Consider the following 13,008-nt stretch of genomic DNA (forward strand, 5'->3'; position numbering starts at 1 on the left):
GGGGGGAACTCGTCATCCTTCGCGTCAAAAAAAGAGCAACCATCAATACTACTAGGAGAAAGAAAACCAAAATACAGAAAAAAAAAAATCAACTTAGCAAAGAAAAGTTGAACCAATACCATTAAGAGAAAAGGTGATAAGTAGTAGGACTATGTACTAGTGAGTGAGTGAGTTAAAAGCACGCGCCTCTTCGCTAAACCCTCGGGCTGGGCTGTCAAGTCAAATCATCCGACCGACCACCTGAGACAAAAGGAAAGAATAATAATAGTATCAATCAAGGAAGACCAAGAGTTGGCATTACCCTCGAGTACTTACCCGGTGCCTTGCATGTCATGTTGGAGGGAGATGAGTGGATGTGATCAGTCACCGCATGCTGTAGCCTGTCAGGGGGTAATCATATTCTGGTCTCTCTCTCAGTCTCTCAGTCTCTCTCCTGAAACATCCTTGCAGGCCCACTTCAAAAGATTCAGGAGGATGGGATGGATCATTTTGTTCCTAGTACGTAGATAGCTACTTTAGTTTGGTTGCTATTTCTGAGTCACTTGGTTGTGTACCTTTTTCAACTTACTTCCTCAACTCAATAGATCAAGATGTTGAATAAAGTTATAAGGTTTGTTGTTGTCTATCTATCTATCTATCTATTTAAATAGTGAAAGAGTCATGTATGAGATTGTCAACCATGGGATAATGATGGATCCCATGTTTTATTTGTTTGTTTGACAATTTAACCTCTTTGGATCTTGGTCTGAATCGATAGATAAAATAATAATACTCAGTTGTCTTGTCTGATCGCCGTTGAAATCTCCTAAATGAAATTAACGGCCGCTGCAGCAATTAATTAATTAATCCTCTGCTGCCTCTGATTGGATTGCACGCCTTTTCCTGTGCTTTCTTAGCTTCTCGTCTTTGCCTGCTTCTGTCGCTTCGCTTCGTTTCTTTTGCGCTTTCTGTCTTTCTTGTTTCTCTTTCGTGTTTTCTCCTCTTCCCCTTCTCTTCCTCTCTCTTTCTCTCCTTCTTTCTTTCTCCCCATACTGTGCTAATTTCACGGCTGTCATTGGAAAAAACCCATCCCACTTTCGCATCCGATCGCATCACGCAATTCCCATACATTCTTTTAATTTCATTTCCCCCCTCTTTCTATTCTATCTTCACTAATCAACTGCTACCAATAATAACATCCCACTACATACATCATGGCCGATCAACCCGAAAAGACCGCCGCCGCCGCTCCTGCTGCTGCCCCCGAGGCGCAACCTCCCACCACCACTACTGAGCCTGCGGTTTCCGAGTCCCAGCCTCAGCCCGAAGTCGAACAAAAAGTCGAGCCTGCGACGACAGGAGAAGCAGCAGCTTCTCCTGCCCCCGCTGCCGCTGCCACGGAACCTCCCGTGACGGAACCCGCTCCCGCTCCCGCCCAGGAGGCCGCCGAGGATAAGAAGGAGGAAGCACCCAAGGAAGAGACCAAGGAGACCAAGACTGAGGAACCCAAGGAGGAGCCAAAGGCGGATGAGCCCAAGGCTGAGCCAAAGGCCGAAGAAGCAAAGGAGGAGGAGGAACAAAAGCCCGCTCTGCCCGAGTATCTGGCCAAGAACCCGGCCCTCAGCCAGTTCTTCGATCGTCTGTCGGCCATTCTCTCCTCCACTGGCTACAATGAGATGTGGGGTGTCACCCTCAAGGACTCCTCGGATGTCCCCACCGTCAACATCCTCATCAAGTTCCTGCGCGCCAACGAGGGTAACGTCAAGCTGGCCGAGGAGCAGCTCACCAAGGCCCTGCAATGGCGCAAGGAGATGAACCCCCTCGCCCTGACCGAGGGCCGCTACAGTGCTGAGCGCTATGGTGGTCTGGGCTATGTCACCAAGTACCCGGAGGCCAATGGCAAGGAGGTCATTGTCACTTGGAACGTCTACGGTAATGTCAAGTCTATTGATCAGACCTTTGGCGATGTGGATGGGTAAGTGCGGCTGCGGCTACTGCTATTTCGTGATTGATGGGGGTTATATCTAACTATCACTAGATTCATCAAGTGGCGTGTCGCGCTCATGGAGCTCGCTGTCAAGGACCTGAAGCTGAGCGAGGCGACGACCGTGATCGACTACGACGGCGAGGACCCGTACCAGATGCTGCAGGTCCACGACTACCAGAACGTCAGCTTCCTCCGCCTGAACCCCACCATCAAGGCGGCCAGCAAGAAGACCATCGAGGTGTTCTCCATGGCCTACCCCGAGCTGCTGCGGGAGAAGTTCTTCGTTAACGTGCCTGCCATCATGGGCTGGATGTTCGCCGCCATGAAGGTCTTCCTCAGCAAGAACACCACCCGCAAGTTCCACCCCATCTCCAACGGTGCCAACCTGGCCCGCGAGTTCCCTTCCCTGAAGGACAAGTTCCCCAAGACCTACGGTGGTAACGGCGCGACCCTCGAGGAGGAGGCCTTCACGGTCAACCTCGAGAAGGCCCAGCCTGCTCCGGAAGCCCCCAAGGAGGAGGAGGCTAAGGAGGAGCCCAAGCAGGAGCAGACCGAGGCCCCTAAGGAAGAGGCCAAGGCAGAACCGGCTGAGGCTCCCAAGGAAGAGGTGAAGGAGGAAGCCAAGACAGAGCAGCCGGCGGCTGAGGAGCCGACCAAGGCAGAGACTGCAGTGACGGCCCAGGAGGCGCCCGCCGCGGAAGCCAAATAAAAGCAAGCAAGAGGCGTAATTCACGCCTGGTCGGGATGAGGCCAGGATCACTGATCACTTAATTTACGGTAATGGATGGGACAGGTTGGATTGATACCCGGGGGAATCGGTAGAATGATTTCCGTGTCGTTTTGCGTACTTGATACCTCTCGATAGTGTGTGTGCTTTATGTTCTGGGATTGATGGGGGTGCAGAGGCACTAGATAGTAATATTTAATGTAACAGGTCATATAGCCTCCGATATAAAGTTACGATGTTTCTGTCGCGTGGACCGTTATTTCATGCGTTCCTGCATGCCGCAGGATCTAATCGTATTAAACACCGTATTTCTGCCTATTTATGCTAATCGCCAGCCAGGCACCCCTGATGACTCAGCAGACAATGTCCCTCATTTCCTGCACCAACAAAACACTCAGCTGCACAACTAATACTGCACGAACAACAGGCAGCAAATAACATTCGGGCAAGGGAGATTTAGTGTGTTGTTCTTCCTTTCTCCTCTTGAGTGTGGTTGTATCCTATAAACCACCCTTCCCTCTATCCCTCTCCACCAATTCCAACTCTGCCATTCTTCCACCCTTTCTATCCCCCATACCATACATAATAAGTGTACAACAACCCCATCACAATGTCGGGACCTCACATCGGCCCGTGGAGAACTCCCGCCCAAGGCCATCTCACTCCCGACGCCAACGGCGATCTCAAAACCGACTACACGCGCTGGCGTCTCCGCGACGACCGCGGCCGCCAAACCTGGCACTACCTGGAATCCGACGCCGAAAACGAGCAATGGCCTCAATCCATCGCAGATAAGTATTTCCTCGGTCTCCCCACGGGACTTCCCGAGCTCCCTAAACCCCAGACGCCCTTGCAATGCGCTGAGAACGGGCTGGAGTTCTTCTCCAAGTTGCAGCTGGAGCCGGGGAACTGGGCCTGCGAGTATGGTGGGCCCATGTTCTTGCTGCCTGTCTTGATTATCACGTATTATGTTACCAACACACCTATTCCGCCGGAGTATGCTACCGAGATTAAGCGCTATTTGTTCGCTAGGCAGCATCCGGAGGATGGTGGGTGGGGGTTGCATATTGAAGCTCATAGTTCTGTGTTTGGTACTTGTATGAATTATGTTACGTTGAGGTTGGTGGGAGTGAGTGAGGAGGATCCGAGGATGGTTAAGGCTAGGGGGTTGTTGCATCGGTTTGGGGGGGCTATTTATGGGCCTCATTGGGCTAAGTTCTCGCTGGCTGTCTTGGGGGTTATGGATTGGGAGTGTGTCAATCCGGTGCCGCCGGAGATTTGGTACGTTTCTTTCTGGCTGTGATATTGGGTGATTTGTGGATGGGTTGCTGATTCTAGCAGGCTACTTCCTGACTGGGTGCCGTTTGCGCCGTGGCGCTGGTGGATTCATATTCGTCAGGTCTTCTTGCCCATGTCGTATTTGTGGTCCAAGAGGTTCTCGCATCCGTTGGACCCTCTCACCAAGCAGCTGCGGCAGGAGCTGTATACCCAGCCGTATGACTCGATTGACTTTGCGGCGCATCGCAACTCAATCCACAAGGCGGACAATTACTACCCCAAGACGTGGCTGCTGAATACCTTGAACTCTCTGCTCGTCAACATCTGGAACCCCTACCTTCGTCTCCCTCCCATTGTGCGTCGCGCGGAGGAGTGGACGTGGGAGTTGGTGCGCATGGAGGACGAGAATACCGACTACGCCGGTCTGGGGCCCGTGAGCAACCCGTTCAACATGATTGTGTGCTACGAGCATGACGGTCCGGACAGCTACTCGGTCCGTCGCCACCGCGAACGGCTGCACGACTACATGTGGATGAAGGACGAGGGCATGCTGATGAACGGCACCAACGGCGTCCAGGTGTGGGATACAGCCTTTATCACGCAGAGTATCGTGGTGGCCGGGTTTGGCGATGACCCGAAATGGCGGCCTATGCTCACCAAAGCCCTGGAGTTCCTGGAAGACCATCAGCTGCGCGAGAATGTACCGGACCAGGAGAAATGCTACCGCCAGCACCGCAAGGGCGCATGGCCATTCAGCAACAAGACGCAGGGATACACGGTCAGCGACTGCACCGCCGAGGGACTGCGCTCGACCATTCAGCTGCAGGAGATGCACAATTTCCCGAAACTGATCTCGGAGGAGCGGTTGAAGGACAGCGTTGACTGTCTGCTCCTGATGCAGAACCCTACTGGTGGTTTCACCGAGTACGAAACCACACGGGCATCCGAGAAGGTCGAGTGGCTGAACGCAGCCGAGGTATTCGGCGGAATCATGATCGGATACGACTATCCCGAGTGCACGACCGCGTCCGTCACCGCGCTCTCCCTCTTCAGCAAGTACTATCCGAACTACCGGGCCGCGGAGATCAAGACCGCCAAGGAAAAGGCCGTGCGGTACATCAAGCGGGTGCAGCGCGCCGACGGCAGCTGGTACGGATCGTGGGGCATCTGCTTCACGTACGCGGCGATGTTTGCGCTGGAGAGTCTGGCCAGCGTCGGAGAGACGTACGAGACGAGCGCGGACTCCCGACGCGGATGCGAGTTCCTCATCTCGAAGCAGAAGGAGGACGGCGGCTGGGGCGAGTCGTACCTCAGCAGCGAGAAGCACGTCTATGTGCAGCACGAGAAGTCGCAGGTCGTGCAGACCGCATGGGCCAGTCTGGCGCTGATGGAGGCCGGGTATCCGCATAAGGAGCCGCTGCGAAAGGCGATGCAGCTGCTGATGTCGCGGCAGCAGGCCAACGGAGAGTGGTTGCAGGAGTCGATTGAGGGAGTGTTTAATCAATCTTGGTGAGTATACCTGATCGTAACTTGAGAGATAGCTAAGTACTAACGAGTGACAGCATGATTTCGTACCCCAACTATAAGCTGTACTGGCCGATCCGGGCGTTGGGATTGTATGCGCGCAAGTTTGGCAATGAGGAGTTGGTCTGATTGCAGCAGGCTTTTCTATGAGTATATGTATTACTAGTTTACTTACTACTACTGTCTACTAATTGATAATATGAAATTCATGTATACCATGGTGTTTATAGTTAGTATATGAGTAGCCAATCACGTGGATGGCTCCGCTCCCCGCATCTCCAAAGAAGATTATCGAACTTGTTTCGATTCCATTCACCTCACCTGCACTTCACTTTCACTAATTCCTTACTTATTTTCTTCGGATATTCCCTTACAAACAACAAATCTCACCTTCCACATCTCACACTCAGCTCCTACATAACCACATACCACCTCCCACCCACCCGCCCACCTAACAAACACAACACCCCAACACCTCAATCCCACCTCAACACCAAAACCAACCCCAAAATGAACGCCGCCTCCCTCGGCGACACCGCCCTCCAATCCTCCGACCCCACCACCGCAACCCTACACTACACCACCGCACTCCTCACGCACCCCCGATCGCCCAGCTACTTCATCAAGCGCTCCACCGCCTTCTCACGGCTAAAGCCGACGCCGAATCTCCCCGCCGCGCTCCGCGATGCCGAGTCCGCTGTTCTGCTTGCCCGCGAGCGGGGCAAACGCGAGTTGATCGTCGAGGCGCAGATGCGCAGAGCCATCGTGTTGTTTCTCATGGGGAGGTATGTTGCTGCTGAGGGGGTGGTGGGGGTTGTGGAGCGGATGGTGGGGTTGGATAAGGATGGGAATAATGGGGAGGATAAGGAGGAGAAGGTGAGGAGGGCGATGGGGGGGGCAGCTGCTGGTGCTGCTGGGAAGGGTGTTGAGGCGGAGGTGAGGATTTGGGGGGCGAAGATTAGGGCGAAGGTGAGGGGGTTGGAGGGGAATGGGGAGGGGGATAAGGTGGAGGAGGTTCCGGTGGGGGTTAAGGTGCCTGGGGAGAAGGAGTTGAGGGCGCAGTTGGAGGAGTTGAGGGGGGGGAGTAGGAGTAAGAGTACGGTTGGGGGTGTTACTGAGAAGGAGGGGGGTCAGAAGGTTGAGGATAAGGCTGGGAAGGGGGAAGTGGAGGAGAAAGCCGAGGTTAAGGAGACTCAGCAGCAGCAACAAGTCAAGGTCCGTCATGAATGGTACCAGTCCGGAGAGACGGTGGTCGTGACGTTGTACGTGAAAGGCGTACCTAAGGATAAAGTGGCTATTGAGCTGAAAGAGGACTCGGTATGTATTCTCCCATCACCTCGATCTATCATACAACATACTAACTAATTATACTTCAAGACATCCCTCCAATTCCCCCTCCCCTCCGGCGCCGAATACGACTTCACCCTCGACCCGCTCTTCGCCCCCATCGACCCCTCCACCTCCAAGGTCTCCGTCTTCTCCACCAAGATCGAAATCTCCCTGCGCAAGAAATCCCCAGGCCAGAAATGGAGCGCCTTGGAATCCTCCACCGGACTTACTCCCCAGCCTGTTACAACTACACCCATCACCACTACCACCGCACACATCAAACCACAAGCCCAGGGCCCAGCATACCCTACCTCCTCCCGCCACGGCGCCAAAGACTGGGATAAGCTTGCTTCAAGCCTAACCCAGAAGTCGAAGAAGGACAAACCCAAGAATAAAGACGCGACCAAGGCAGAAGGGAAAGGAGAAGGAGAAGATGATGATGAAGCATCGGACGCCGAATCCATCAACTCAGACTTCGGCGGCGGTGATGCCGTCGACGGGTTCTTCAAGAAACTCTATGCGAATGCGGACCCGGATACCCGTCGCGCTATGGTGAAGAGTTATGTGGAGAGTCAGGGGACTTCGTTGAGTACGAATTGGGATGAGGTTGGTCAGGGACCGGTTAAGGTTAGGCCGCCTAGTGAGTGATTTCTTTCTTTCTTTTCATCTTTCTCTTCTGGGGGGATAGAATGGGGGAAGGAAGGAGGGAAGAAGGGGGAAGAGGAAGGAGAATGCGAATTGCAAGCGTGGAGTTTATTTCCAAGGTCTACTTACTATCCATGTTGTGGGTGCATGTGGGTGGTGTTTATGGTTTGGTAGTTTGATTTCTTAATTCTCTTTGTTGCTTTGTCTTGCTAGTTGTAGCTTAGCTCTGCTTTGCTTGTAATGGTAATTTGTTTGAAATTGAGACTGTGGTATTAGTACTTAGCTGGAAACAGGTACGTAGAGTGTTGCGAAGTATGCGTCAGTAGAAGCAAGTATAGTATGAGATAATACTATATACACGAAGAATCCCCAATCAAACGCCAATCAATGAGCGAAAGTAGCAAAAGTAGCATAGCATAGCATAGCAATCTGGCCATATAGCAAACAAGCAAGCAAGCAAGCGCTTTTATGTTGATTCAATCAATCAATCATCTCCAACCACCAACACCAACACCAATCCATCTTTCTTTGTGTCTTCCCAGAGACATTATCAAGAATAAAAAAAAAGAAGAAGAAGAAGAAGAGAATCATGTAAGCAAACGCAAGTATGTTTCATCTCGCCTCTGCATCCACCTCACCTCCATTTCCATCCTGGTACAAGAAGAACTGAATAAAGATACACATGTCCAACAATAATGTGCCAAAGCTTCCAATCAACCAAGACAGATTCATCAGAATATACCGACCATACAGCGATGCCAGTTCATCAGATCGACAGCGACCATGGTGTCGGCGTTGACACACGGGTGAATACGCCAGGATGGAAAGTACGTAGGTCAGGTTGCCAATACAGGCGAAGAGGAAGAACAGTAAGGATACCCCGTCTGTTGACTTGCGGCGGTAGTTGAGGAGGATCTGGGGCAGACGGGAACCGAGGTATAGCACTGCGCAGAGGTAGCCGAAGACTTGGCCTAGTGTGTCCATTTTCAGGTCGTCGGTGCTGTCTTTGTGCTTGTTGTTGTTATTGTTGTTGTTGTCTGAGGAAAGTGATGACCGCTGGCTGATGTACCAGCCTAGGATGCCGGCGGCACAGACGAGGATAATGGCTGAGCCGTTGAAGAAGGTGGCTTGGAGCATGGTCAGAGTTCGAGGTGGACGGGGTTGCTTGGCTGGTTCGACGAGTGGGGTCGCTGGGGAGAGGTGAGTTCCGTCGACGGTCGTGTGAAGGAATGAAGAGGCGGAGTGACGGCGATGGGCGAGCAAGGGTTGGTGATGAGGGGTGATTGTTGCTGATGATGCTGGGCTGCGAGTGTCCAGAGGAGCCTGGTAAGAGGCACTGCGGCGTTTGGAGGAAAGCAACGCGGTGTGCTCTGTGGGTTTCCGAGGCACGACAGGAGAGGGAATCTCCGTGTCCTCGTCGTAGGCATCTGTCGTGATGGGAGATGCAGGTCGCGGTGGCGTGGATGGCTCGTCGCGCAGGGTGAATCCCCGGTAGTAGAAGCATTGAGCTAGGAGCACCACATCGGCTAGGGTGTAGTATACCGCAAGAATGATCATGGTTGGCAGCACGCCCTGCAGGACGGCGCCCAGGATGTTGAACACATCGCCGGCAAGCCAGACGATGAGGAAAAGAAGCGACAGGCCATCAGCTGAGCCGCGACGGAAATTTTCGATGATCTGTGGAGAGAAGACAACAACCCAGCACGCAATCGAGATGGATCTATGTCGGTGGTCAGTATAAAACATCCAATTCTCCTCTAGTCTGGCATAAACATACCCACATATGCCACTCAGTGCCTCTATATCTATATTGCCGGTGACTGCGGGAAACATGTCCGGGCTGTGCGAACGAGAGAGCGATTGGGCGTTTCCCCAATCAATGCTCTACTCTATAGTCTAAACAGAAAGAGGCAAGGAAAATCGGTCGACAGCAAACAAAGACGCGTTGATGGAATGAAGCAGATGGCCGCGATGACGTTCGCAGAGTCTGCGAAGGGTGCAGATCACGTGGGGCGATCCGGGGTAGCTCCCCTCAGTCTAGACCAAGAATGGACACCCAGATCGACTGCTTCCACTTTTCTTCTTCCTGGTCACGCTTTGTTCGTTGTCTCGACCGCAATATCCTGCATTATCTATTCTGGTCCTCTGATCATCTAGTGCCATCTGATCAAGTAATTCTTCCCCCGTGTAGACCTACCATTCACTTCATCCTCCATAGGACTGCGTATGTCATGTGATTGATTAGTCAAGCCGTGACGTCGGTCATCAACCATCGCCCATCTGAACCAATTCTCTTGCAGCTTCAACATCCCTCAATCATGTGGCTTCAATGACTGCTCCAGCAATTCGGATTCCCTTTACGGGCCCTCTACCTCCGCCGATTATTGTCCCTCCGTCCGCACGCACGGTCGCAGGTGCCATTGATGCGCTCTTGACCTTTTTGACGGCCCCTCCGTCGCCGCATCTGCGCGGCGTTGATGTAGGCAGGCATTCCCAGACGGTGCTCTTGACAGGCGCTGGCATCTCGGTGGCTTCAGGCTTATCCGACTACCGGGGTGAGAATGGCACGTACATCACAAACAAGACGTATCGACCGATCTACTACCACGAGTTCGTCGCTCGCCATGAGTTTCGCAAGCGATACTGGGCGCGAAGCTTCATTGGGTGGCCGGGACTCCTCAAGGCGAAGCCAAATTCGACGCACTGGGCTATAAAAGAGATCGGTACGAAAGGCTATATTAGTTCAGTGGTGACCCAAAATGTCGACTCCTTCCATTCTGTCGCGCATCCCGAGCTACCCACTCTCGAACTCCACGGCTACTTGCGTTCTGCGGTCTGCATCAATTGTCGAACTGAAGTTCCACGGGACGAGTTTCAGCAATCGCTCGAGAGGCTGAATCCCGCTTGGGCAGAGTTTCTCAAGAAAATGGTCGATATTGGTGCACTGAACGCGGACAACCCTGAGGAGCAGAGACGGAGGGGCTTGAAAATCAACCCGGATGGTGATGTAGATTTACCAGAAGCCCCTTACTCGACCTTTCGGTATCCAGCATGTCCAACCTGTTTAGAAAAGCCACCCCGACTGCAGGACGGGTCCCAATCCCGGGTGGAGGTAGAGCGCGATGGGGCTTGGCTTCCAAGTTCTACAGCGGGGATTTTGAAGCCGGCGGTCATTATGTTTGGGGAGAATATCGACCCAGCCGTCAAGGTGGGTGCAGAAGAGGCCATCGACGATGCGGGCAGACTCCTTGTCCTGGGCAGTAGTCTTGCCACATACTCGGCATGGCGCCTAGTGGAACGGGCCTATAAGCGAGGGATGCCGATTGGCATCATCAATATAGGAGGTGTCCGGAATGAGTCGATCCTCTTTAGCAAGGCGGAGCAAGAAACGGAGGCTGTATGCCGGCATGTCCGTTGCAGTCTCCCATCCCAGGACATTCTTGGCCCTGTGGCAGCACAACTGCCTTCACTTACTCGTCATTAGTGTCCTCGTATAGATTGAAGAGGATGTGATGTATAGATGACGGTGAGCTGTGTGACCCGTTCAGATAAGCAGCATAGTATAGTATATACAAGCGATAAAAGTCATAATTCAAGCTTGCGTCATTAGAAACGTTATTCTTTCAAGATAGCAGTATTCATCAGGTGGAATAGTCTAGAAAAAGATAACTATAGATGCGCCAAATTGATTGGCAACGGCGAGTTGTGGACAGGCATGAATAGACGCCGGGATACTAGTGGAGACCAGACAGGCAAGATTGAGGAGAAGAGAAAGTGATGGCGGGCCAGTCAGCCGCCCGTCCGCTGTTCGATGCCAGCGCGGGGCTCTGCATTCGCCGGTTCAGATCAGCATGGACATGGACGGTCGCGACCGCTCAAAAAGCAAGACATTGCAACCTCCAACCTCCGAATATCTGGATCTCATCTCTAACTTGGCCTCTCCCAAAACTTTTCTCTTCCATCCTCCGCGCTCCACCTCTCGTTCGCATCCAACTCCTGCTGCGCAGAGTACCACCGTCGCGCCATCAACCACCATGGACAAGCAGCAGCCCAGCTCCTTCCAGCAGCTGGAAAAGGTGTGTTTTGATAGCTTCCCTACCATAGATTGAGATATTACCCAGACAGACAGAAAGTCGTGATGCTAACTGCTGATTCTAGCTCGGAGAAGGCACCTATGCCACCGTACGAACCCCTCCCTCCGCACGGCCGATCCTCTGAATCGCACGATGCACTGACACTCACGCAGGTCTTCAAAGGACGTAACCGCCAAACAGGCGAGCTGGTTGCCCTGAAAGAGATCCACCTCGATTCCGAAGAGGGAACACCATCCACCGCCATCCGAGAAATCTCGTTGATGAAGGAGCTGAAGCACGAAAGCATCGTCTCGCTCTATGATGTGATTCACACGGAGAACAAACTCATGCTCGTCTTTGAGTACATGGACAAGGATCTGAAGAAGTATATGGATACCCGCGCCGACCGCGGTCAGTTGGACCAAGCCACAATCAAATCATTCATGCACCAGCTTCTCAAGGGCATTGCGTTTTGCCACGAGAACCGCGTCCTCCACCGCGATCTGAAGCCTCAAAACCTCCTGATCAATAAAAAGGGACAACTCAAACTTGGAGATTTCGGTCTCGCCCGTGCCTTTGGCATTCCCGTCAACACTTTCTCCAACGAAGTCGTGACCTTGTGGTACCGTGCCCCGGATGTACTTCTGGGCAGCCGCACATATAACACGAGCATCGACATCTGGTCTGCTGGATGTATCATGGCGGAACTCTACACCGGCCGTCCTCTGTTCCCCGGCACCACCAACGAAGACCAGCTTATCAAGATCTTCCGTCTCATGGGTACCCCTTCGGAACGCTCATGGCCCGGCATCTCCCAGCTCCCAGAGTACAAGCCAAACTTCCACGTCTATGCCACGCAGGACCTCAGTCTCATTCTCCCCCAAATCGACCCCCTAGGTCTGGATCTTTTGAGCCGGATGCTGCAACTACGACCAGAGATGCGGATCAGTGCCCAAGACGCACTGGTACACCCCTGGTTCCGCGATCTTCCGCAATTGCAGGCCCAGTTGCAGCAACAGCAGCAGCAGCAACAAATGGCGGGGGCGTATGGCGGCATGGTTCCCCAACAGCAAGCATACTGAGATTCTTCCTTTGATCCGTCTTTGTTTTCCTTCTAGTTCGTTTTCATCATGTACAGCCTTTCGTTTACCTTGGCTTTCGTTCATCTGCCCCCTTCGTGGAAGGCTTGACGAGCAACGGATTCGGTTTTAGAATGGGGAGAGCGCGGCGTTTGACTCCTAAGAGGACATTCAAATGATTCTTTCTGTTTTCTCTTTCTTTGCGGTGCATATGGCCGATGGCATTTCTAGATAAACTTGATCATGATATTCAACGTTCGCTCGCCAATTACCTTGCCTGTCATAAAGATTTATATTTGTAGGGGCAGCAGCGAATATCTGTGATATATGCTGCAGACATGGTTTGGTTCTGGCGAGCCTTTATTGACTAGTTTCCTATAGAGCCCT

The 13,008-nt window shown here is 52.7% G+C and overlaps 6 protein-coding genes across 6 annotated transcripts; 5 read left to right on the top strand and 1 right to left on the bottom strand.

Moving 5' to 3' along the window:
- The first annotated feature begins 951 nt into the window (after positions 1-951).
- On the top strand, positions 952-2,942 carry sfh5 (CRAL/TRIO domain protein). The gene is made up of 2 exons (XM_025620879.1): positions 952-1,954; positions 2,018-2,942. Exons 1-2 carry the CDS (start codon positions 1,194-1,196, stop codon positions 2,673-2,675), a joined length of 1,419 nt encoding a protein of 472 aa, XP_025474306.1. The 5' UTR covers positions 952-1,193; the 3' UTR covers positions 2,676-2,942.
- Positions 2,943-3,108: 166 nt separating this feature from the next.
- Positions 3,109-5,709, top strand: BO87DRAFT_463467 (terpene cyclase/mutase family protein). The gene is made up of 3 exons (XM_025629236.1): positions 3,109-3,974; positions 4,035-5,480; positions 5,534-5,709. Exons 1-3 carry the CDS (start codon positions 3,304-3,306, stop codon positions 5,622-5,624), a joined length of 2,208 nt encoding a protein of 735 aa, XP_025474307.1. The 5' UTR covers positions 3,109-3,303; the 3' UTR covers positions 5,625-5,709.
- Positions 5,710-5,873: 164 nt separating this feature from the next.
- BO87DRAFT_345864 (co-chaperone SGT1) lies at positions 5,874-7,739 on the top strand. Its single transcript, XM_025620880.1, has 2 exons — positions 5,874-6,812; positions 6,873-7,739. Exons 1-2 carry the CDS (start codon positions 6,006-6,008, stop codon positions 7,470-7,472), a joined length of 1,407 nt encoding a protein of 468 aa, XP_025474308.1. The 5' UTR covers positions 5,874-6,005; the 3' UTR covers positions 7,473-7,739.
- A 20-nt stretch (positions 7,740-7,759) lies between these two features.
- On the bottom strand, positions 7,760-9,550 carry BO87DRAFT_202405 (PQ loop repeat protein). Its single transcript, XM_025618555.1, has 2 exons — positions 9,247-9,550; positions 7,760-9,189 (listed from the first exon to the last, which is right to left on the bottom strand). Exons 1-2 carry the CDS (start codon positions 9,300-9,302, stop codon positions 8,082-8,084), a joined length of 1,164 nt encoding a protein of 387 aa, XP_025474309.1. The 5' UTR covers positions 9,303-9,550; the 3' UTR covers positions 7,760-8,081.
- Positions 9,551-9,579: 29 nt separating this feature from the next.
- BO87DRAFT_463469 (putative SIR2 family histone deacetylase) lies at positions 9,580-11,069 on the top strand. Its single transcript, XM_025629237.1, has one exon. The coding sequence runs from the start codon at positions 9,799-9,801 to the stop codon at positions 10,951-10,953; it is 1,155 nt and encodes a 384-aa protein (XP_025474310.1). The 5' UTR covers positions 9,580-9,798; the 3' UTR covers positions 10,954-11,069.
- A 206-nt stretch (positions 11,070-11,275) lies between these two features.
- BO87DRAFT_381008 (cyclin-dependent serine/threonine-protein kinase phoA) lies at positions 11,276-13,007 on the top strand. The gene is made up of 3 exons (XM_025624424.1): positions 11,276-11,545; positions 11,628-11,651; positions 11,716-13,007. The coding sequence occupies exons 1-3, from the start codon at positions 11,321-11,323 to the stop codon at positions 12,622-12,624; spliced, it is 1,158 nt and encodes a 385-aa protein (XP_025474311.1). The 5' UTR covers positions 11,276-11,320; the 3' UTR covers positions 12,625-13,007.
- The last annotated feature ends 1 nt before the right edge of the window (position 13,008 follows it).

Source organism: Aspergillus neoniger, assembly GCF_003184625.1.
Source record: "Aspergillus neoniger CBS 115656 unplaced genomic scaffold BO87scaffold_58, whole genome shotgun sequence".
Lineage (NCBI taxonomy): Eukaryota > Fungi > Ascomycota > Eurotiomycetes > Eurotiales > Aspergillaceae > Aspergillus > Aspergillus neoniger.